The sequence below is a fragment of the Mobula birostris genome, chromosome 16 (genome assembly GCF_030028105.1).
Source record: "Mobula birostris isolate sMobBir1 chromosome 16, sMobBir1.hap1, whole genome shotgun sequence".
Classification (NCBI taxonomy): domain Eukaryota; kingdom Metazoa; phylum Chordata; class Chondrichthyes; order Myliobatiformes; family Myliobatidae; genus Mobula; species Mobula birostris.
Window position 1 is genome coordinate 79378261 of NC_092385.1, and position 26148 is coordinate 79404408.

The 26148-nt window shown below is 42.9% G+C and overlaps 1 protein-coding gene across 2 annotated transcripts in view; it reads right to left on the bottom strand.

Annotated features, from left to right (window-relative positions):
* The window catches only part of stab1 (stabilin 1), a 341714-nt gene that overhangs the window by 151858 nt on the left and 163708 nt on the right, over positions 1-26148 (bottom strand). For both annotated transcript variants that reach the window (XM_072280942.1, XM_072280940.1), the window contains exons 29-33: positions 21970-22106; positions 15714-15825; positions 13139-13216; positions 3637-3738; positions 722-829 (exon numbers count right to left, since the gene is read on the bottom strand). In XM_072280942.1, coding sequence (XP_072137043.1) covers positions 722-829; positions 3637-3738; positions 13139-13216; positions 15714-15825; positions 21970-22106 — 537 coding nt within the window. The remainder of the gene's footprint in view (positions 1-721; positions 830-3636; positions 3739-13138; positions 13217-15713; positions 15826-21969; positions 22107-26148) is intronic.

Sequence of the window (26148 nt, forward strand, 5' to 3'; positions counted from 1 at the left end):
ATTACAGTGGAATAAAGGAAATTACAGAGGCATGAGAGAGGAGTGACTAGAGATCCAGAGCCATCAAACTCTCCTCAAACACTTACCCTTCCATTCCTGGCATCAAACCTCCTCTGGACCCCCTCCAATGTCACTACAGATATTTTCTTAGAAAAGGGGTCTAAAAATGCTTACAATACTCAAAAAGCAGTCTGACTAATACTTTATAAAGCCATATAACCGCTCTTACAAAGCAGTGATTCAGCTCATGCAGTTACAAAAGCTTATTATTTTATGTTTGCTTTTCACATACTCCCATTAAAAATCCTTATCAAATTGGAATGATGAAGAACATGACAGGATATTTCATTCACACTCTGGCCAGAATCAGCTGTAATAACTGAATCACAAAAGTAAGCTCCCCATCCTTCTCATGAGAGCAGGAGTGTCTCGCTTCCAGTCTGTTTTCCTGCTTTCCTTCAGTTTTCCCTTGCAGAGACTGGGGGTGCACTCTCACCATCCTTTTGCGATCCAGTGGTCAACCAGAAAGTAGGATATTATTGGTCAGGAATTGGCAAAATGTCCTGGGCCATATATCTCAGACCTCATTGCTCAATGTCCAAAGATAAAGAGGTTTGGTTTTAAAACAAACCAGGCTTCATATTTAAATGATGGAGTCACAAACACAGCATTCTGTAGCCAAACTTCACCTGGACAGAAAAAAGTCAGTCAGGAAACATACCAACTTTTCAATACTTTCAGCTCTGTAGTAATCTTCAACTACTGCATCTTCTGGTATCAATACAGTATACTCTTTGGATGCTTCTAGCTCATTAACTAGATGGTATTGCTAAAGAAGAACAAATTAAAATCAGTGATTAATATTGTTGTTCCATTAACATTAAGGTTAAATATGATCAATTCTGCAGCATGAAACAAGTTTTTACACTGTAAAACTTAATCTGCAGTAGGCATTTTGTCAATAACTAGGAGACAAAAGTTGGGAGATTTGCAACTTATGTCAGGCTTCAGAGAGAAGTTCAAAGGTCAAGTAATCAACTAGATCACGAACATCAGATCACAAGAGGTCTGCACTAATGCAGATACTCAAGATACCTCATGTTTGTGGACCATAATAGTGTTTCCTCAGCAATGAAGCTTGTTACAATGCTAGATGATAGTCTCTCTTAGAAGCCATTAGAGAGTTATGGGCAGATATGAATTATGTAAGCTCACTCACTCCCTCCAGCCAGGCTGCGGTAAATCCAGGCTGTGACTTCCAACCGTAGAATCTCTGGCTTGGCAGTGGGCACTGTCTCCATTTGAACCCCACCGAAGACCCTTATAAGACAAGGGTTCCCAACCTGGGGACCATGGGCTCCTTACTTACTGGTGGGAGCTCATGGCATAAAAAAGGTTTGGAACCTCTGTTGAAAGAGAACACAAGGAAATTGTAGGTGGAGGGTACTTGGCCCCTCACACCTGTCCTGTAATTCAGTATGATCATGGCTGATCTGTCCTAGGGCGCACTTACTCCTGTGCAGGTTCCTCAAAGCCCTCATTTCCATGACCTTTTAAACTTTGATCTCTTTACTCTCTTGATGCCCCCAATGTGTTCACTTCCACAAGCCGCTGGAGTAGAGTTTCAGAGATTCAACATGCTTACTGATAAGAAACTCTAACACATCTCAGTTTTAAGTGCCCGCTCCCTTACTTTGTAACTGTGTTTCCTCACCCGGGATTCCCCTACTTCTAGAAACTTCTCAGCATTAACCTTGAAGATCTGTTATCTTTCAATAAGATCACCCTGGTTCTTCTAAGCTCCAGAGAATACAGTCATAGAGCACTACAGCACAGAAACTAATCCTTTGGCTATCTAGTCTGTGCTAAGTTGTCATTCTGCCTAGTGCCATTAACCTACACCCACACCATACCTTTCCCATCCATGTACTTATCCAAACATACTGAACTTTTTTTTTAACCATTCAAAATAGGACAAGCCTCTCATCCTAGGAATTAGCCTAATGAATCTCTGGACCACTATCAATGCTGGTAAAACCCTGCTCAGATGGAGGGCATATTTAAATAATATTTCAAGAAAATTGTACCAGTCATATTAAATCACATTTACATGACATATTTAAAAATGTGCCTTGCAACAGAGAAGTGGGGTTACTCGACCCATGTCTGTCAATGCACAACTTGAACATCAAGTGGCAGTTCTACCACTTCAAAACTTTCAGCCATGACAGGATATTTCATTCATTGGTTTGCAGTTCGTGATGAATCCCAGTACTGTGCGTGGTTAATATTCACAGAACTACAGAATTCTACAGCACAGAATCAAGCCCTTTGGTCCACTACATCTAAAGTCAACTATTGTATCCATCTCTACTAATCTCATTTGCCTTCTACGAGGGGTGATCAATAAGTTCGTGGCCTAAGGCAGAAGGAATCAGTTTTAGAAAACCTAGCACATGTACTTTTCAACATAGTCCCCTCATACATGTACACATTTAGTCCAGCGATCGTGGAGCATATGGATCCCTTCTTTGTAGAAGTGGTCCACAGCAGGGGTGATTGATAGGTTCGTGGCCTAAGGTAGAAGGAGATGAGTTATACAGCTCTTGTTACATGCACGTGCAGTTCAACTCTTTGAGTGAAAATGCAGAAAGTTTGAAGTTAATAACTCATCTCCTTCTACCTTAGGTCACGAACTTATCAATCACCCCTGCTGTGAACCACTTCTGGAGGTCCAAGATTCTGACTTCTACAAAGAAGAGATCCGTATGCTCCACGACCGCTGGACTAAGTGTGTAAATGTAGGAAAAATAAATGTGCTAAGTTTTCCAAAATTGACTCCTTCTCCCTTAGGCCACGAATTTATCAATCACCCCTCCTATGTTCTGACAATTCAAGTGCTTGTTCAAAACTTTCTTAAGTGTTTTAAGAGTATCTGCCTCTGCCAGAATATTCCAGATTCCAACTTCTTTGTGTGAAAGTTTCCCTTCAGATCCCATCTTAAACTCCTTGCTCTCACCTTAGACTTAAGTCCTCTTCTCTTAGACATTCCAACCATGGAAAAAAGATTTTTGCTACCTACCCTGTCTATTCCCCTCACAGTGCACACTATTGACTCAAAGTTCAAGCAAACGGCCATGCCTTAAGACCCCAGGTAGAACTGGTATCAGTACCTCACAGAGCACCATTTTTGCGCCCGTTTCCTAAATGATCATCAGTCTCGAAGGGAATATCTATTGACACCAAAAATGTAATTTGAGATTCAGCATGGAGTCGGCTCTCCTGGCTCTTCCATCTGCTCTGCCCAGCAATCCCCGACTTAATCCCAGCCTGATCACCGGACAATTTACAATGACCAATTAACCTACTAACCAGTACGTCTTTGGACTGTGGGAGGAAACTGGAGCACCCAGAGGAAACCCACGTGGTCACAAGTAGAACGTTTAAGCTCCTTACAGGCAGCGGTGGGAAATGAACCCGGCTTGCCTGTACTGTAAAGCATTGTGCTAACCACTACACTACCATTTTGGGATGATTTTTAAACATTCTAAGATCTCTTATGATTTGTTAATAACCACCTTTTTAAATGACTGGACAGCACATCTCCAATATTTTACTTACATGTTTTCAATTTACCTGTAATAACTGCTTGAAATGAGAGTACTGAGGCAACTGATCTAGAAGTTCCAGCAAACTAGGTGGAAGTGGAGGCAAATCTTCCAAAGGTGGAATCAAAATCTGCACATGAAAAGTTGTAATGAATTAAATAAAGCAGCTTTCAGTAACAGCCATCATTTGCAAAGTGTTTGATATTTATATAGAAAAATGTAATACTGCACATCATGAGAAACAGTAATAACTTGACACAGAGCTGAGCGTGATTGAATTTTAACTTCCAAAATTGCATATTAAGTAGTTAAAATTCAAGAAGTCTCTAACAGGAGCCAAGCTTGTTTCAAAACCATCCCTTTCTGCTATTAAATGCCTATGGCAGAAGGAATAGCAGTGACCAATCAATCAAGCTCGTCAGGCACAACCTGCCTTTGACAAAGCTATGCTGACTATTCCTAATCATATTATACCTCTCCAAATGTTCATAAATCCTGCCTCTCAGGATCTTCTCCGTCAATTTACCAACCACTGAGGTAAGATTCACTGGTCTATAATTTCCTGGGCTATCTCTACTCTCTTTCTTGAATAAGGGAACAACATCTGCAACCCTCCAATCCTCCGGAACTTCTCCCGTCCCCATTGATGATGCAAAGATCATCACCAGAGGATCAGCAATCTCCTCCCTCACCTCCCACAGTAGCCTGGGGTATATTAGATTAGATTAGATTGTGAGGACACGCAGTCCTCTTTTATTGTCATTTAGTAATGCATGCATTAAGAAATGATACAATGTTCCTCCAGAATGATATCACAGAAACACAAGACAAACCAAGACTAAAAAAACTGACAAAAAACCACATAATTATAACATATAGTTATAACAGTGCAAAGCAATACCATAATTTGATAAAGAACAGACCATGGGCACGGTAAAAAGAAGTCTCAAAGTCTCTCGAAAGTCTCATCACCTCACGCAGATGGTAGAAGGAAGAAAAACTCTCCCCTTGCCATGAGCTTCCAGCGCTGCAAACTTGCCGATGCAGCACCCTGGAAGCACCCGACCACAGCCGACTCTTGAGTCTGTCCGAAAACTTCGAGCCTCCAACCAGCCCTCCGACACCGAGCACCATCTCTGCCGAGTGCTTCGACCCTGGCCCCGGCAACAGGCAATAGGTAAAGCCGAGGACTTAGGGCCCTCCCCTCCGGAGATTCTCGATTGCACAGTAGCAACGGCAGCGAAGCAGGCATTTCAGAAGTTTCTCCAGATGTTCCTCCGTGCTTCTCGTGTCTGTCTCCATCAAATCAGGATTGTGCATGGCACCTACTTAACAAATACCGATAACATTTCGGAGCGGCTGCGTGCGCTGCGTCGTGCCGCCATCTTCTCCTCCCCTCCTATCTCGTCCGGTCCCAGTGATTTATCCAACTTGATGCTTTCCAAAAGCTCCAGCACATCTTTTTTCTTAATGTCAAGCCGAAGCTTTTCAGTCTGCTGTAAGTCATTCCTACAATTGCCAAGATCCTTTTCCGTAGTGAATACTGAAGCAAAGTACTCATTAAATACCTCTGCTATCTCCTCCAGTTCCATACACACTTTTCCACTGTCACACTTGATTGATCCTATTCTGTCACGTCTTTTCCTCTTGCTCTTATTATTTCATTTCCCTGGCCTCAAAAACCTAACAATAGACAATAGGTACAGGAGTAGGCCATTCAGCCCTTCGAGCCAGCACTGCCATTCACTGTGATCATGGCTGATCATCCACAATCAGTACCCTTTTCCTGCCTTCTCCCCATATCCCTTGACTCAGCTATCATTAAGAACTCTATCTAACTCTTTCTTGAAAGAATCCAGAGAATTGGCCTCCACTGCCTTCTGAGGCAGAGCATTCCACAAATCCACAATTCTGTGGGTGAAAAAGTTTTTCCTCAACTAGTTTCTAAATGGCCTACCCCTTATTCTCAAATTGTGGCCTCTGGTTCTGGACTCCCCCAACATCGGGAACATGTTTCCTGCCTCTAGCGTGTGCAATCCCTTAATAATCTTATATGTTTCAATCAGATCCCCTCTCATCCTTCTACATTCCAGTGTATACAAGCCCAGTCATTCCAATCTTTCAACATATGACAGTCCCTCCATCCCGGGAATTAACCTCGTGAACCTCCGCTGCACTCCCTCAATAGCAAGAATGTCCTTCCTCAAATTTGGAGACCAAAACTGCACACAATACTCCAGGTGTGGTCTCACCAGGGCCCTGTACAACTGCAGAAGGACCTCTTTGCTTCTATACTCAACTCCCCTTGTTATGAAGGCCAACATGCCATTACCTTTCTTCACTGCCTGCTGTACCTGCATACTTAGTTTCAGTGACTGATGAACAAGGACGCCTAGATCTCGTTGTACTTCCCCTTTTCCTAACTTGACACCATTCAAATAGTAATCTGCCTTCCTGTTCTTGTCACCAAAATGGATAACCTCACACATATCCACATTAAACTGCATCTGCCATGTATCTGCCCACTCACCCAACCTGTCCAAGTCATCCTGCATTATCTCAACATCCTCTGCACATGTCACACGGCCACCCAGCTTTGTGTCATCTGCAAATTTGCTAATGTTACTTTTAATCCCTTGGCTCAGGGAGGGTCAGACACCCTGAGCCAATAGGCCGGTCCTGGACTTATTTCATAATTTACTGGTATAATTTACATATTACTATTTAACTATTTATGGTTCTATTACTATATATTATTTATGGTGCAACTGGAACAAAAACCAGTTTCCCCTAGGATCAATAAAGTATGACTATGACTATGACTATCTAAATCATTAATGTATATTGTAAATAGCTGCAGTCCCAGAACCGAGCCTTGCGGTACCCCACTAGTCACCGCCTGCCATTCTGAAAGGGACCCGTTAATCTCTACTCTTTGTTTCCTGTCTGCCAACCAATTTACGATCTATGTCAGTACCTTTCCCCCAATACCATGTGCTCTAATTTTGCCCACTAATCTCCTATGTGGGACCTTATCAAAGGCTTTCTGAAAGTCCAGGTATACTGCATCCACTGGCTCTCCCTTGTCCATTTTCATAGTTACATCCTCAAAAAATTCCAGAAGATTAGTCAAGCATGATTTCCCCTTTGTAAATTCAGGCTGACTTGGACCGATCCTGTTACTGCTATCCAGATGTGCCGCTATTTCATCCTTTATAATTGACTCCAGCATCTTCCCCACCACTGATGTCAGACTAACTGGTCTGTAACTTCCTGTTTTCTCTCTCCCTCCTTCTTAAAAAGTGAGATAACATTAGCTACCCTCCAGTCCTCAGGAACTGATCCTGAATCTATAGAACATTGGAAAATAATTACAAATGCGTCCATGATTTCTAGAGCCACCTCCTTAAGTATCCTGGGATGCAGACCATCAGGCCCTGAGGACTTATCAGCCTTCAGTCCCATCAGTCTATCCAACACCATCTTCTGCCTAATATGAATCTCCTTCAGTTCGTTTGTTACCCTAGGTCCTCTGGCCACTATTACATCTGGGAGATTGTTTGTGTCTTCCCTTGTGAAGACAGATCCAAAGTACCTGTTCAACTCGTCTGCCATTTCCTTGTTCCCCGTAATAAATTCACCCGTTTCTGTCTTCAAGGGTCCAACTTTGGTCTTAACTAATTTTTTCCTCTTCACATAGCTAAAGAAGCTTTCTCTATCCTCCTTTATATTCTTGGCTAGCTTGCCTTTGTATCTCATCTTTTTTCCCCATATTGCCTTTTAAGTTATCCTCTGTTGCTCTTTAAAAGTCTCCCAATCCTCTGGCTTCCCGCTCATCTTTGCTATGTTATACTACTTTTATTTTTATACTGTGCTTGACTTCCCTTGTCAACCATGGTCGTCCCTTACTCCCCTTAGAATCTTTCTTCCTCTTTGGGATGAACTGATCCTGCATCTTCTGCATTATTCCCAGAAATACCTGCCATTGTTGTTCCACTGTCATCCCTGCTAGGGGATCTTTCCAGTCAACTTTGGCCAGCTCCTCCCTCATGGCTCCACAGTCCCCTTTATTCAACTGTAATATTGACACTTCCGATTTTCCCTTCTCCCTCTCAAATTGTAGATTAAAACTTAACATATACCTCCTAATGGCTCCTTTACCTCGAGTTCCCTTATCAAATCCGGTTCATTACACAACACTAAATCCAGAATTGCCTTCTCCCTGGTAGGCTCCAGCACAAGCTGCTCTAAGAATCCATCTCGGAGGCACTCCACAAACTCCCTTTCTTGGGGTCTGGACCAACCTGATTTTCCCAATCTACTTGCATGTTGAAATCCCCCATAACAACCGTAGCATTAGCTTTGCGACATGCCAATTTTAACTCTTGATTCAACTTACACCCTACATCCAGGCTACTGTTTGGGGGCCTGTAGATAACTCCCATTAGGATCTTTTTGCCCTTAGAATTTCTCAGTTCTATCCATACTGACTCTACGTCTCCTGATTCTATGTCGCCCCTCGTAAGGGACTGAATATCATTCCTCACCAACAGAGCCACCCCACCCCCTCTGCTCACCTGTTTGCCCTTTCGATAGGACGTATACGCTTGAATATTCATTTCCCAGCCCTGGTCCTCTTGCAGCCATGTCTCTGTTATTCCTACAATGTCATACTTGCCAATTTCCAACTGAGCCTCAAGCTCATCCACTTTATTTCTTATACTCCGTGCATTCATATACAATACTTTTAATCCATTACTCCCCTCACCTTACACATCGACTCCTATTGCACTTGGCCATACTCTCCGACCCCTTCCTGAACTTTCTGCCCCGTTAATTCTGTTGTCTTTCTTAACTTTACTTATTCTCTCATTTCCTTTAACTCCATCCTTATATTTCCAGTTCATCCCCTCCCCCCATTATTTAGTTTAAACACACCCGTGTAGCAGTGGCAAACCTGCCTGCCAGAATGCTGCTCCCCCGCCTGTTAAGGTGCAACCCGTCCCTTTTGTACAATTCATCCTTACCCCAAAACAGATCCCAGTGGTCCAAGAATCTAAATCCCTGCTTCCTGCACCAGCTCCTCAGCCACACATTCAGATTCCACACCTCCCTGTTCCTGCCCTCACCAGCACGAGGAACTGGAAGCAAACCGGAGATAACCACCCTGGAAGTCCTGCTTTTCAGCCTTCTTCCGAGTTCTCTGAAGTCACGCTGCAGAATTTCTTTCCTCCTCTTCCCTTATAAACTAAAGGAGTTGAGAAAGGCTGAATCTATTGAAATCATTGCCTATGAGCCAAAAAGAGCAGAAACATTTTCTCCAGGAAAACTCTCTTTTTCCCACTGCAATCTATATTTGCTCTGCAGCCCCTCATTCAGCCCTCAACATAATCACCTTCTAACCCACCTCAAATCAATCTACAACTGCTTCTTCATCCACCAGATAGATCTTGGTCCAGCTCTTACACAGTACAAAGTTCTCACTCCGCGCCTGTTGGATTATTAGTCAAGGCAACTGTGCGCAAGAAACCAGGAAAGGAGCATTTGGAGAACTCTGGAAATCTGTGCTTTCCAAACTCAAACAAATACCCATCCATCCCCTCACTTTGTATTCCTTATTCTCACAGAAACATTTCACTTTTCTATTCTTTTCTCCCTTGTCCACTATAATGTACCGTGACAGGCTTCAGTACAGGCTACTCCATTTAATGAGCTGGGTATGAATGATGGAATGAATGTTAACAATTCCTGCCCTTGATGAAACACAGTTGTCAGTTTTCAAGGGAATAGACTTTGGAAAAGAATTCCTTTGTCACTACAAATCGGAAGTTACTATGGTAAATCTCCCCTTCTGAATATCACATAGCCCCTTTGTGATATGCTTGATTCATGGAATACAGGCAAGTCCAGAGTCTTAAATTTTACCATCAAATCTATTCCAAAATGTTGCTATTAAAACACGATTGGTTCACTGGATGATCCACATTTCACTCTCCCCTTAAAGCAGGGGTTCTCAACCCTTTTTTTTATGCCACGGAGCCTTACCATTAACCGAGGAGTCAGAGGACCCCTGGTTGGGAACCCCTGCACTAAAGGTATTGTTAACCAGGCAGAAAGGGCTTCACACTGCATCAGCCAGAATAAACAGTGTGAGTTAGCAATGAACAATGAAAGTAGAAAAATCTTTCTCTCTACTTCCGATTTCTTTCTCTCTACTTCCGATTTCTTTCTCTCTTGAAAAAGTTATATTTTAATATTGAATCTTATAAAATGAGAGAAATCTGCCATCAAGGTACTTCCCTATCTACATAAGGAGGCTGAAAATATAAACCTTCCACTTCTCATTGACAGGTGACATCTGAAGGGCATATTGCGTCAGTCCTGAGAAACCACTGCCATTGACCAATGCAGCTCTATAAAGCTGCTTTCAATTAGTCACGCACTTTTTATGACAAGTTGAATCTGTCCAAAAGGAATGGCAGTATATTTGGTTACTAAAGAATGTTAACAGTGTATGGGGGGGTGGGGTATGTCACATCGTCTTGCAGTGAAACCCAAAATCTCACAGCTGCCTTCCAATCTTGATTTATTCCCTTTTGAAAAGTGTTATGAAGCTTCCATTTAAACACAGTTCTCTAAAAGTAGCCTCCGTCACTTCAAATCTTTTAGAAACATAGAAAACCTACAGCACAATACAGGCCCTTCGGTCCATAACGCTGTGCCGAACCTGTACTTACTTTAGAAATTACCTAGGGTCACCCATAGCCCTCTATTTTTCTAAGCTCCATGTACCTATCCAGGAGTCTCTAAACAGATCCTATCGTATCCGCCTCCACCACCGTTGCTGGCAGCCCATTCCACACAGTCACCACTCCCTGTGTAAAAAACTTACCCCTGACATCTCCTCTGTACCCACTTCCAAGCACCTTAAAACTGTGTCCTCTCATGTTAGCTATTTCAGCCCTGGGAAAAAGCCTCTGACTATCCACATGATCAATGCCTCTCATCATCTTATACACCTCTCATCCTCCACCACTCCAAGAAGAAAAGGCCAAGTTCATTCAACCTATTCTCATAAGACATGCTCCCCAGTCCAGGCAACGTCCTTGTAAATCTCCTCTGCACCCTTTCCATAGTTTCCACATCCTTCCTGTAGTGAGGTGACCAGAACTGAACACAGTACTCCAAGTGGGGTCTGACCAGGGTCCTATATAGCCGTAACATTACCTCTCGGTTGTTAAACTCAGTCCCATGGTTGATGAAGGCCAATGCACCGTATGACTTCTTAACCACAGAGTCAAGCTGCACAGCAGCTTTGAGTGTCCTATGGACTCGGACCCCAAGATCCCTCTGATCCTCCACACTGCCAAGAGTCTTACCATTAATACTATATTCTGCCATCATACTTGACCTACCAAAATGAACCACCTCACACATATCTGGGTTGAACTCCATCTGCCACTTCTCAGCCCACTCTTTACCTCTGTGGGCAAGCCAATTCTGGATCCACAAAGCAAGGTCCCCTTGGATCCCATGCTTTCTGACTTTCTCAATAAGCCTTGCATAGGGTACCTTATCAAATGCCTTGCTGACACTCAACATCAGTAAGATGAAAGAGCTGATTGTGGACTTCAGGAAGGGTAAGATGAAGGAACACATACCAATCCTCATAGAGGGATCAGAAGTGGAGAGAGTGAGCAGCTTCAAGTTCCTTGGTGTCAAGATCTCTGAGGATCTTACCTGGTCCCAACATATCAATGTAGTTATAAAGAAGGCAAGACAGTGTCCATACTTCATTAGGAGTTTGAAGAGATTTGGCAACAAGTACACTCAAAAACGTCTATAGATGTACCGTGGAGAGCATTCTGACAGGCTGCATCACTGTCTGGTATGGAGGGGCTACTGCACAGGACCGAAAGAAGCTGCAGAGGGTTGTAAATCTAGTCAGCTCCATCTTGGGCACTAGCCTACAAAGTACCCAGCACATCTTTAGGGAATGGTGTCTCAGAAAGGTAGCATCCATTATTAAAGACCTCCAGCACCCAGGGCATGCCCTTTTCTCACTGTTACCATCAGGTAGGAGGTATAGAAGCCTGAAGGCACACACTCAGCGATTCAGGAATAGCTTCTTCAAGTCAAGTCAAGTCACGTCACTTTTTATTGTCATTTGGATCATAACTGCTGGTACAGTACACAGTAAAAACAAGACAACGTTTTTCAGGACCATGGTGCTTCATGAAACAATACAAAAACTACACTGAACTATGTAAAATAACACAAAAACTACACTAGACTACAGACCTACCCAGGACTGCATAAAGTACACAGAGCAGTGTAGGCATTACAATAAATGATAAACAAGACAAAAGGCACAGCGGAGGGCAGTAGGTTGGTAGTCCGACGGCTTGGGGGGAAAACTGTTACATAAATAAACAGCTGACTAGCGGTGTCCGGGATTCCGTCCATTTCTGTACTCCCGCCGAGTACTTCTTTGGAGTCAGATGTAGTCCAGTTTAATGTCCATTGGAGAGCAGAATGGGAGAGCCGGCTGGCTAGGGCTTGCTTTTTCCTGGCACGGACTCCTGCCCTCCCACCTTACTTCCGCTTCCTCGCACACTGCTTGTGACATCTCCACCTCCAGCCACTGGCATCAGGCGACTTCGAGGACTGCAGGCCTGATTCTGTCAGCAAGCCGAGGCCGCGCATCCCCTCTGCCATCCCATTCCTGAATGGACTTTGAAGCTTTGGACACTACCACACTTTTTTTAATATACAGTATTTCTGTTTTTGCACAGTTTTAAATAATCTATTCAATACATGTGATTGATTTTCTTGTTTATGTTTCATTTTATTTATTATTTTCTCTCTCTCTGCTAGATTATGTAATGCATTGAACTGCTGCTGCTAAGTTAACAAATTTCAAGTCACATGCCGGTGATAATAAACCTGATTCTGATTCTGATTCTGATATTCTCAAAAAATTCAATTAGGCTCATAAGGCTCTACCTGCGTTTGACAAAGCCATGCTGACTATTCCTAATCATATTATGCCTCTCCAAATGTTCATAAATCCTGCCTCTCAGGATCTTCTCCATCAACTTACCAACCACTGAAGTAAGACTCACTGGTCTATAATTCCTGGGCTACTTCTCCTCCTTCTCTTCAATAAGGGAACAACATCCGCAACCGTCCAATCCTCTGGAACCTCTCCTGTCCCCATTGATGATGCAAAGATCATTGCCAGAGGCTCAGCAACCTCCTCGCTTGCCTCCACAGTAGCCTGGGGTACATCTCGTTCGGTCCTGGTGACTTACCCAACTTGATGCTTTCCAAAAGCTCCAGCACATCCTCTTTCTTAATGTCTATATGCTCAAGCTTTTCAGTCCACTGTAAGTCATATGCGACCTAGTGCCAAAGCACTTCCAAGCTATACTACACAGATAATTTGAGAAACCGCAATTTGAGATAAATATGCAAATTCTATATTAAGTGATTGAAAGCTAATACAACTTCATGGGTAAAGAGCGTACCTTATCAATAATATGGATGTAGCCATTCACAGCTGGGATATTAGGCGTTACAATTCTTGCTCCTCCAATGATTAGACTCTAAGAAAGACAAATGAATGTTTCAACTCCTTATAATTCTGAAATGACAAATTAGATCAAAGTTATCAATTCCACTATTTCCTTTACAACACCAAAAGGAAATGATAATATAAAGACCATAGAACCAACTGTCGAGTTGTCTTTAATTTTTTCAATTTAACTATATTTTAAGGGCTGATCTGGTATCTTATCCAGTTCCATCACAGGGCTGGTTTAATTTAAATCCTCTCTGCACTCAGCTGTATTTTTCAAACATAAGTAGATTTATTTGCATGGTTTGCTGGCCATGCTCATTATGCTAAGCATAACCTACTCCCATGGGCCAGAAACTGAGAGCAAGTTCCCTAACCCTAACAGGCAGTGTATCTGGTGAAAAGGGGAGCAGCAGTGGAGAAGTTTTAGTGCCATGAAGGTTTCAGTCCTGGAGCAGTGAAGGTCTGGTTTGCCCCAAGGTTGGTTACATATATTGATTTATTACTGCCTCATGTACCAGTGGAAACCTTTTGTTTGTATGCTGCTCAGATGGACCATTCCATGCGCAACTTCATCCAGGTAATAAGGAAGGAAACAGAATGCAGAATATAGTTTCACAGTTCCAGAGGAAGTACGGTGCAGATAGACAGGTAAAGTGCAAGGGCTACAGCAATGTACACTGGGAGAACAAGAATTCGTCTTTTAGCATCAGAAGGTCCTCCTGCAGCACAGATGTAACTTTGTGAAGTTCCTTGACTGGACAATGAAGGACAAAATGAGCCCTATATTTTAAATTCATATGGCACGGGACAGAATGAGGTAAAAATAGCGGAACACATTGAAAGGACGTGGGTTCAGATAGAGAGGAGTACAACTAAATATTCACCTTGCCTCGTTAAACTAGAGGGCAGCTGGAGTATTTCTCGGGGAATAATGCCCTTTATGCTCTTAATTCATGCCAGCTGAGACGCTCCAAGGAAACCCTCCAAATTCTATCAAACTAAGGGTTGATTTATGCTGGTCAGGGGCAGCTTTAATTGTCATCCCAACAAAGATTCAGCAGAACTGTTCTAGACTGTGTGTCATGAAATTATCCTTGCAACCTCACTCAAATCTCCACACAGTTCAAAGTGGGATCTTCCTCTTCAGGAGTGGGCAGCCAGGAATTCTACTTGGATCAGTTTTCACTGGGGGAGGGTGGTCCCTGAAATTTCAGGTGTTTCATGTCTTAAGAACAACAAGAAGTGGAATTATTTTTCACTACTTCATTCCGAAAGATTTCCAATAAATAGTGATGGTGAGTTACGGCAGTTAAAGACCTGTAATTGATAAACATTATAGGATAGGCACTAGTAATTAATGAGGGCTTCTGATACACAAAAAAATTCTCATAGAGCTCATTGCTGGCTCGATGTTTTCATGAAGGAAATGAAACTGCTGAAATAAATCCTGCAAAAATTAAAACTTATTTATATTGTGACCCACAAACCTTTCAGAAACATGAAATACAACAACCAGGTTTAACATAAACATTTGAGCAACTATAAACTGCATGCAATTGATCAAAATGTATACAGCCAGATAAGGCAGTCACGTCAGCCAGTGGAATCTTCCCAATGGATTAATGTGATTCTGATTAGATTCCAAGTTCAATTACATTCACAGTTCAAATGAATCAGTCACCCATACAAACAGCAAATCCTCTTTCAGCAAAATATATCATAGTAAAAATTGTGGAGTAGTTTAACTTCTGTCATATTCTGCACTGTCAAAATTCTTTCTTATTACAATTTAATCATTCAGGAATACTTGCAAACTTTTTAATAATAGAAGACACAGGTTAGCCCATATCAGGAACTAGGAAGTATCATGGGAAGATTCCTGACAGGAACAGTTTCTTGGCACAAGTAGTACTCAGGAGAATGCATGGAAAGAAAGGTAAAAGTTAAGAAGACTGTAGGATATATATGTGCTGCTAAACTCACAAAATTATAATTCATGTTGTTTTAGGCTCCACAAAGCAGTTTGTGTTGTTTGCAAAAATTAAACCCATACAACAAACAGCATCCTTTCACTATACTAGGCTTGCACTGAGTAAATTTCAGATACGGTTATTGCAAGTGGGCAATTAAACAACTAACCATATTCACTAAAATGAATACTGAAAATTTTAAAACACGCTAATTCTGTGAAGTGCCAGTCTCTATGCAGCTATAGCGGTTACTACAAACATAAGAATAAATATAAACTCACAGTAGGCATAGTCATGTCAGGCAATGGAATCTTTCCACTGAGTCATCATTAGTCTATCAAATGCCAGATTCTACTGCACTCACAGTCCATAAACTGTGAAAGTTACTCTGCTCAATTTAAAGTGACTGAAGTATGTCAGAGAGCTCGAAGTGTGGGGAGATTGTTGGGGAGAGGGCACAGTGTGGCTAGATAATACCTTATTGTCTTTCATGGAAAGAGCTACAAACTAATCATATGTTAAACATGAAATGCAAAAAAATCATTTGCTCACCCCATTCTCATTCTCGATTGGCAACCTGATAAATATGTTCATTGTTGATAAGTTGTGTCCTTCGAACTCTTTCAAGTCATCAATGGTAAGTCCACCCATAATGAAATGTGACCTAAAGGTACCAAGTACTAGAATTACGCAGTTGCAAAGCTTCTTGTGTGCTTTGTTTTCCCTTCTGAGACGTAACCAAGATTACATCTATGAGAGCCCAAAACACCAGTAAAACATTTCAAAGCAATTAGCACTGAACTAGAAGGAGTCTTACGCCTTTTTCAGTGAACAATATAATTGTTTTGTCAGTGTAAGCAGCTACAGGGAGGAGGAGGAAGGGAAGGAATTGCAGATATTTTGGGTTGAAGCGCCATGTCAGGACCCATTCAGTGAGAGTACTGAAATGCTGACCCTTCCACTGTGAATTGTTGCTTTAAATCATGCAGACAGCTGTTTGTTTCATTGGAAGCAAATTTATTATTATTGTCTTATATGATATAAAACTTGTTTTACAACAGCAGTACAATGTAAAGACATAGGATTACTGCAAAATACTAAACAGATAAAACAGAAAAAGGAATAATGAGGTAGTGTTTATTGATTTGCCTAACGCCAGCCCCCTAGGCCTGAGTCAATGTTGTTGTTGTAGTATTATTATTATTATATTGGTTAGTGGGTACCTGGCCAAGTGGTTAAGGCATTCAACTAGCGACCTGAAGGTCGTGAGTTCGAGCTCCAGCCGAGGCAGCGTGTTGTGTCCTTGAGCAAGGCACTTAATCACACATTGCTCTGCGATGACACTGGTGCCAAGCTGTATGGATCTTAATGCCCTTCCCTTGGACAACATCAGTGTCGTGGAGAGGGGAGACTTGCAGCATGGGCAACTGCCGGTCTTCCATACGACCTTGCCCAGGCCTGTGCCCTGGAGAATGAAGACTTTCCAGGCGCAGATCCATGGACCCGCAAGACTAACGGATGCCTTATTATTAGTATATTGGCTCACAGACCATTCAGAAATCTGATGGTGGTGGGGAAGAAGTGGTTCCCTCTGATGTAAATTACTTACATGACTGTAAGTGATTTTATATTTCACTTAACAATTAATGCAAATTCTTAGCCTAAAGAAAAATTATGCACATTAAAATGATAAAACAATGGCTAAATTACATTCTCTCTAATGTTTTACTCAAAATGTCTTGCTCACTAATCTATAAATTTCAGCAACAAATACTAAGTGGCTTTGCAAGGATAATTTGATTTTAAATGTGTGAATAGGTCTGTGAAGGTTACTGTTGCATCAAGGCTGTAACTATTTCGATACTTATGTCAATTACATGGTTGCATGAACAGGTATTCCTTTTAGAACAGTGAATCTTTTGTTTGAAACAGCCTTTACTGTACTGGCATAGTCAGTTTGTCTACAAAACATTCTACATTAAAAGGTTTAATCTAATTCATTCATGTGGATGTCAGCAACAATTTATAAACTGTCAACAGAATCCTTGTACTATTTGGGAATCTAAGTTCTGAATCCACAAAACTTATATGAATGGGGAGTGAAGCAGGTTAATTGTAGAAGTTTTCACTGATTGACAATTTAATTGACTGTTTTAATCAACCAGTACTATACATTGCCACACCTTGTCCAAGTATTTGAACCACATAGTTCCCCAATTAGTTTTTATTCTTAATATATTTAGTTCAAAATTTTCCTAGTATCTTAAAAAATTGCTTAACTAAATGTTTTCCTGGAACATAATCCTTTTATAAATCAAAGAATACATGTATTTTTCACACACACAGCATGGCAAGTTTCAGCCCTTCCATCATAAGAAATACTTGAAAATATACAAAATGCAGAAAACTATCAATGTGTTAATAGCATCTGTTAGAGTGATGTTTGGGTTTAGCATTTTTACAGTTAGCAAATGACTTCTCAGCTACCAATCTTCAAATCTGAGGCTACGTCCACGCTGCGCTGGATAATTTTGAAAACGCCGGTTTCGAGTAAAAACGACAGGCGTACACACTAAGTGCTTTTCAAAATATCTCTGTCCACACTAACATGGATATTTGGGCGAATCTCCTCTACTGGGCATGCGCAGGACACACAGAAAACAAGCAAAGAGGAAACGGTATACTTGGTGCGCGTTTGTCCAGTTACAGAGTAGAAAAACTTCAAAGGAATTGCTCTTGGCTATCGCACAGGAGGACTTAAAACTAAAAAAAACAAATACTGGAGCAAATGGAGGCAATCAACAGGGAGTTCACAGACAGTATGACCCGGCTGACGACGAACTTTGAAAATCTGACTAACTCTGTTGCATTAATAAAGCACCTTGTTAAATGTGTAAAACATGTCTGCATCAGCATTACATTTCCATACAATGTTACGTTAGGCTGTTACACATCTATTCTCAGAGAAGTACTTTCATAAATAGGTAAAGCACCTTCATACAAGCAAGGACAGAAAACAGGGCAAAGTGAGTATATTTATTTATTCAGTAAGCTATGGGTCAAAGTATTTGGTGAGTACATTTCTAACTCTTCTGGCTTCAGTCTCGTTGCCACCTGTTCTGAAATTGTTAGGTTCTGTGGGGGGTTGTGTTCAAGAAAACAACGAAATGCCGCGCTGCCGCCATCTGTTCCGGCACGTCATGACAGCGTTTTTAAATAGTCAAACAAGCTCACTTTACAATTTAACTCTCACGCCGTTCACACCGACTGCGCGTTATAACAGCCGTCCGGCAGTGCTTGCGCAGTGCCAAGCAGAAGCAGAAAAAACATTGTTGTTGTGGCGTTGTCATGACAGCGTTTTTAAATCTCTCCGATATTAGGCGTTTTCAGATTTATTCACTCTGGAGACTGTTTCTGAAAATCTCCGTTTTCAGGGGATGAAAACGACGCTTTAGTGTGGACGGAGGGTCAAAACGAAGAGAAAAAGCTTCGTTTTCAAAATTATCCGGCGTAGTGTGGACGTAGCCTGAACGTAAGTTGTAGACTTAATTTAAATGAACAATAGGTTCCTAAAAGCCATGAATCACAGACCAGACAATGCTGATCAAATTTAAATATCTGTGTTGTGGTTGCAAATCAAGAAGTTTGTGAAGTTTGTGCGTGGTTTCAAAGAAAACATTGTAAATGCGGAATTTTCTTTGATGTTCAGCACATAAAATGTGTGTAGTGCTGGCATAGGCAGACCCTTCAACCAAAATCATCTCCATATGATGCTTGATCACAAATGGGAAAATCATCAGATGTGGATATCCAAGCAACACACAAAATGCTGGAGGAACTCAGCAGGCCAGGCAGCATCTATGGAAAAGAGTGCAGTCAATGTTTTGGGCCGAGACCCTTCATAAGGACTGGAGAGAAATAAAATATGAGGAGTCAGAGTAAGAAGCTGGGGGGGGAAGAGAGGAAGAAACATAGGTGATAGGTGAAACCAGGGACGAGGAGGGCAGTGACAGGTGAGATAAAGCGCTGGGAAGCTGATTGGTGAAAGAGATACAGGGCTGAAGAAGGGGGAATCTGATAGGAGAGGACAGAAGGACATGGAAGAAAGAAATGGGGGAGGAGCACCTGAAAGAGATGATGGGCAGGTAAGGAGATAAGGTGAGAGAGGGAAAGGGAAAAAGGGAATGGTGAAGGGGTCGGGGGGGGGGCAATTATCAGAAGCTGGAGAAATCAATGTTTATGTCATCAGGTTGGAGGCTACCCAGAGAGAGTACAAGGTGTTGCTCTTGCAGCCTGAGTATGGCCTCATCACAACAGTAGAGGAGGCCATGGACTCACACGTTGGAATGGAAATGAAAAATGGGATCAAAATGGGTGGCCACTGGGAGATACCACTTTTTCTAGCAGATGGAGCATAGATACTCAGCGAAACAGTCTCCCAGTCAATGTTGGGTCTCACCGACATACAGGAGGTCACACTGGGAGCACCAGAAATGGTAGATGACTCCCAACAGACTCATAGGTGAAGTGTCACCTCATCTGGAAGGACTGTTTGGGGACCTGAATGGTAGTGAGGGAGGAGATGTAGGGGCAGGTGTGGCACTTGTTCCGCTTGCAAGGGTAAGTGCCAGGAGGGAGATCAGTGAGGAGGGATGAATGGACAAGGGAGTTGCTCAGGAAGTGATCCCTGGGGAAAGCAGAAAGTGAGGGTGGGGAAGGGAAAGATGTGCTTGGTGGTGGAATCCTATTGGAAATGGTAGAAGTTACGGAGAACTAGAGGCTGGTGGAGTGGTAGATGAGGACAAGAGAAACCCTATCCCTGGTGGGGTGGTGGAAGGATGGGGCAGATGTGTGCAACATGGAAGAGATATGGTTGAGGCAGCATTGGTGCTGGAGGAAGGGAAGCCTCTTTCCTGGAAGAAGTTCTGGAATGAAAAGTCTCACGCTGAGAGCAGATGTGGTGGACACAGAGGAATTGAGAGAAGAGATGGCATTTTTACAAGTAACAAGGTAGGAAGAGGTATAGTTCAGGTATCCGTGATTGGGAGCACCTACACTCCATCTGCTAGAAAAAGTGGGATCTGCAGTGGCCACCCATTTTAATTCCACTTTCCACTCCCATTCCAACAGGTCAGTCCATGGCCTCCTCTACTGCCGTGTTGAGGCCACACACAGGTTGGATGAGAAACACCTTATATTCTGCCTGGGTAGCCTCCAACCTGATGGCACGAACATCGATTTCTTGAAGTTCTGGTAATGACTTCCTTCCCCTTCACCATTTCCCTCTCTCACCTCGTCTCCTTATCTGTCCATCACCTCCTTTTGGTGCTCTTCCCCCTTTTCTTTCTTCCATGGCATTCTGTCCTCTCCCATCAGATTTCCCCTTCTCTAGCCCTTTATCTTTTCCACCAATCAACTTCCCAACTCTTTACTTCACCCTCCACTCCCCCCCGGATTCATCTATCATCTACTACCTTATATGTCTTCCTCTCTTCTCCCCACCCCCCCACCGTCCTACTCTGATTTCTCATCCTTTTTGTTCTCCAGTCCTGATAAAGGGTCTCGGCCCAAAATGTTGTCTGTACTTGTTTCCATAGATGCTGCCTGACCTGCTGAGTTCCTCCAGCATTTGTGTTGCCTCCATACGATGCCTGCTGTATCTTGTTTTGCTGCTTCATAGCTGCCAGTACTTTTCTCCGGTGACCTCATTCACAACATCGTCAATTGCAAAATGAGCAGAAGCAAAAATCACAAATACTTTCTTCAAAATACGTGGCACCATTGCTGAGAAATTGAATTTAGGTGCAAAAAAATATCACTGCATACAATGCAAATCCCAGATCGTAACCTCTCTACACTGGAAGTTCTTTGAAAGTAGACTGTTATATTTCCAACCAAGAAATAGTAATTCTCTCGCTACGTGTTGGTCACGCATTAAGTTTTCTTGTGCATGAAGTGTTTGCAAATGTTGCACTGCTCTCACACTCTTCAATGGGAAGAACTTAGATCTTAAAGGACTTCTCCCCATGCCAACCTCAAGACCAGCTACATAATACATGGAGAGGAGGAAAACCTTAAGGGACATGAAATATGGCAACGTTTCATGCACATGGGTGGTCCCCAGGAATGTGAAATGCTCTCAGTCACAACGCGCTGGAAGATCAGTAAGGGAAAGATTACGCTATGTTGCACTGACGTACATATAGTTAAAAGACCAAAATCATTGATGATCGAAATACCTTTGTCACTGCACAATGAAGCTGGCGCAATGTTAGAATACAAAAAAAAAGCTCTTTGGTGCCCTTTAACATACTTTCCTCCTTTTTTGTGAGTTTCATTCAACAGCCATTCTCTTGACATGGGAAGTCCAATTTTGGTTGGTAAGGGGTGAAGGATTCTCAACATAGGATGTTATTTCATGGACATCTGATGGCAAGTAAAAGAAGAGTCCATTCCAATTTTGTGACTGATGTAATTTCACATGGAATCTTGAATTTGAACATGGAAATCCTTGCCAGTGGGATAAACTCAGATAAAATGTGTGCTTTGCCAGCTTAATAATTTATTTCCTCCAATGGAGTTCCCTCAATGAAATAACATGTGCTGCATGAAACTGAACCATAAAATAGGTGCTCTAATTTTCTGATATGTGCTAATGTACCTTATCTTAAAGAAGATGCCAATTTGTACATTTAAAATACCTTCAATCTACTCAGTAGAGATCAATCAGTCATTGGATAAACTTGCTAAGCTGTTAAGGAAAGCAAACAGAGAAATTTCAAAGCTAAGTAAAATGGCAAACTCTTACTTTACTATCATTGGCAGGTACTCTTTACTTTTCCAAGATTCTATTACAGCCTTATCCACATTGCCTATGGCTGCTTCTGAAGGCACGAGAACAGTCACATTAGCTCCTGCGGGGATTTCCACTCCTTCCTGCAATTTCTGTTTTAAAAGAAAAAATGGCAAGCATCTCAGACTTCATCATCTGATCTACAAAATTTTCTCTCCAAACAAAGGTTAATTCCTATACTCTGACCTTCACTCACGTCACCTTCTCATGTTTAAACTCAAAATCCTTTCCCATTAATAAGTTAGAGCCCCTTATGAACTGTAATATAATTTTACCCAATATAACCCTGTGCTTAATGTGAAATGCACCTTCGCTCCATTCACCAAAAACAAGATTTGCCAGTGGATAACCAGTTTAATTCCAAACTCCATTCCCATTCCAACATGTCGGCCAATAGTTTCCTCTTCTGCCATGACGTAGCCACTCTCAGGCTGAAGGTGCAACAACTCATATTCCATCTGGGTAGCCTCCAACCTGATGGCATGAACATTGATTCCTATAACTTCCATAAATGTTTCCCCCTCTCCCTACCCTGTTCCCTCTTCCATTCCACACTTGCGCTCCCTCCCACCTCTACTCTTCTCTTCAAATGTCTATCAAGTCCCCTGGCATTCTTCCTCCTTCCCTTTCTCTGGCGGACCACTCTCCTCTCCTAGATTCCTTATTCTTCAGCCCTTTGCCTTTTTCACCTATCACATCTATGTGGCTTACTTCCTGCCCCTGGATTTACCTATCGCCTTCTAGTTTGTACTCCTTCCCCCCCCCCACCTTCTTATTCTAGCTTCTTCCCCCTTTCTTTCCAGTCCTGATTAAGTGTCTTGGTCCGAAATGTCTGTAGATGCTGTCTGTCCTGCTGAGTTCCTCCAGCATTTTCTGTGTGTTACTCAAACTAAGAGCAAGAAGGCTAGAAGGCTGCGAGTGAACGGCTGATTTTTGGAGCCAAGGCAGTTTTTACCGCTCAGGGTAAAAGAGAGGCAAGACTGCACAGGCGCGTGATGTCAGCCAGTAGAGCGCGAAAGGTTTAAAAAGATGACCACCATATCCAACGGGCAGTGTTAGGAGTGGGCAGCGAAGTGAGAGGCAGTAGAGTGATAGGGCCTTGGCTCAACGGGCTTTAGCGGTAATGGGATGAGGCGAGGTAGGTTTACCGGTGTTATTTACGGAAAGGAGGAAGTATGTGTGTGAGGCCGGTTTTCTGTGCTCAGTGTCAGATATGGGAGGTCCTGGAGACTACCAGCCTCCCGGACGGCCACATTTGCACCAGGTGCGTCGAGCTGCAGCTCCTGAGGGACCGTGTTAGGGAACTGGAGATGTAGCTCGATGACCTTCATCTGGTCAGGGAGAGCGAGGAGGTGATAGAAAGGAGTTATAGGCAGGTGGTCACAACGGGGCCACAGGAGACAGACAAGTGGGTCACAGTCAGGAGGGGGAAGGGGAAGAGTCAGGTACTGGAGAGTACCCCCGTGTCTGTCCCCCTTAACAATAAGTACTCCTGTTTGAGTACTGTTGGGGCGGGAACAGCCTACCTGGGGGAAGCAACAGTGGCCGTGCCTCTGGCACAGAGTCCGGCCCTGTGGCTCGGAAGGGTAGGGAAAGGAAGAAGGCAGTAGTGATAGGGCACTCTATAGTTAGGGGTCAAACAGGCGATTCTGTGGACGCAGGAAAGAAACACGGATGGTAGTTTTCCTCCCAGGTGTCAGGGTCCAGGATGTTTCAGATCGTGTCCAAGATATCCTCAGTGGGAGGGAGAACAGCCAGAGGTCGTGGTACATATTGGTACCAATGACATGGGTAGGAAAAGGGAAGAGTTCCTGAAAACAGACTACAGGGAGTTAGGAAGGAAGTTCAGAAGCAGGACCACAAAGGAGAAGATGGCGCGACGACAGTGCGCATGGCCTTTCCGGTGATGAATATCTGCTATCTGTCAAGTAGGGGACCATACACAATCCTGATTTGATGGAGACAGACGTGCGTGCATAGCGGAACATCTAGAAAACTTCTGAAATGTCTGCTTTGCTACCGCTGCTACAGTGTGGTAACCGGAATCTCTGGAGCTGAAGGCCTCGAAATCCTCAGCTTTGCATGTTTCTGCGGCTGGGGAGAGGTCGAAGGCGCTCAGCAGAGGATGGCGCTCGGGAGGCTGTATCGGAGAGGCTGCTCGGAAGCTCGAAGTTTTCGGATGGATGGACTCAGTGTTGGTTGTGGTCGGCTGCTTCCAAGGTATCGGCAAGTTGTCGGTGCCTGGAGATTTATGGCAGCGAGTTTCCCCCTTTTGCCACCACCATCAGGGACTCAGGAGTTGATCGACTCGGGACTTTGAGACTATTTTTCTTTACAGTGTCTATGGGTTGTTCTTTATCAAATTATGGTATTGCTTTGCACTGCTGTAACTATATGTTATAATTATGTGGTTTTGTCAGTGTTAGTCTTTGGTCTGTCTTGTTTTCTGTGATATCACGCCGGAGAAACATTATATCATTTCTTAATCCATGTATGCATTTCTAAATGACAATAAAAGAGGACTGAGTGTTCTCGTAATCTAAAAAGTAGTCATCTCGGGACTACTGCCTTTGCCACGTGACAGTGAGAATAGGAATAGAATGAGGTGGAGGATAAATACGTGGCTGAGGGATTGGAGCAGGGGGCAGGGATTCAGATTTCTGGATCATTGTGATCTCTTTTGAGGCACATGTGACCTGTACAAAAAGGATGGGTTGCACCTGAATCCCAGGGAGACCAATATCCTGGCCGGGAGGTTTGCTAAGGCTACTGGGGAGAGTTTAAACTAGAATTGTTGGGGGGTGGGAACCGAACTGAAGAGACTGGGGAAGAGGTGGTTGGCTCACAAATAGAGAAAGCTTGTAGGCAAGTGCGAGAGGGATGATAGGCAGGTGATAGAGAAGGGACGCATTCAGACTGAAGTATTGAGATGCGTCTATTTTAACACAAGGAGTGTTGTGAACAAAGCAGATGAGCTTAGAGCGTGGATCAGTACTTGGAGATATGATGTGGTGGCCATTACAGAGACTTGGATGACTCAGGGACAGGAATGGCTACTTCAAGTGCCAGGCTTTAGATGTTTCAAAAAGGACAGAGGGAGGCAAAGGAGGAGGGGGCATGGCACTGTTGATCAGAGATAATGTCACGGCTGTAGAAAAGGTGGACATCATGGAAGGATTGTCTGCTGAGTCTCTGTGGGTGGAGGTTAGGAACACGGAAGGGTCAATAACTTTACTGGGTGTTTTTATAGGCCGCCCAATAGTAACAGGGATATTGAAGAGCAGATAGGGAAACAGATCCTGGAAAGGTGTAATAATAACAGTTGTCATAATGGGAGATTTTAATTTCCCAAATATCGATTGGCATCTCCCTGGAGAAAGGAGTTTAGATGGGGTGGAGTTTATTATTTGTGTTCAGGAAGGTTTCCTGGCACAGTATGTAGATAAGCCTACAAGAGGAGAGACTGTACTTGATTTGGTATTGGGAAATGAACCTGGTCAGGTGTCAGATCTCCCAGTGGGAGAGCATTTTGGAGATAGTGATCATAATTCTATCTCCTTTACAATAGCATTGGAGAGAGACAGGAATAGACAAGTTCGAAAGGCGTTTAATTGGAGTAAGGGAATTATGAGGTTATCAGGCAGGAAATTGGAAGCTTAAACAGGAAATACATGTTCTCAGGGAAGAGTATGGAAGAAATGTGGCAAATATTCAGGGGATATTGTGTGGAGTTCTGCATAGGTACGTTCCAATGAGAGAGGGAGGTTATGGTAGAGTACAGGAACCTTGGTGTACAAAGGCTGTAATAAATCTAGTCAAGAAGAAGAGAAAAGCTTACAAAAGGTTCAGAGAGTTAGGTAATGTTAGAGATCTAGAAGATTATAAGGCTAATAGGAAGGAGCTTAAGAAGGAAATTAGAAGAGCCAGAAGGGAAGGGACCATGAGAAGGCCTTGGTGGGCAGGATTAAGGAAAACCCCAAGGCATTCTACAAGTATGTGAAGAGCAAGAGGATAAGATGTGAAAGAATAGGACCAATCAAGTGTGACAGTGGGAAAGTATGTACGGAACTGGAGGAAATAGCAGAGGTACTTAATGAATACTTTACTTCAGTATTCACTATGGAAAAAGATCTT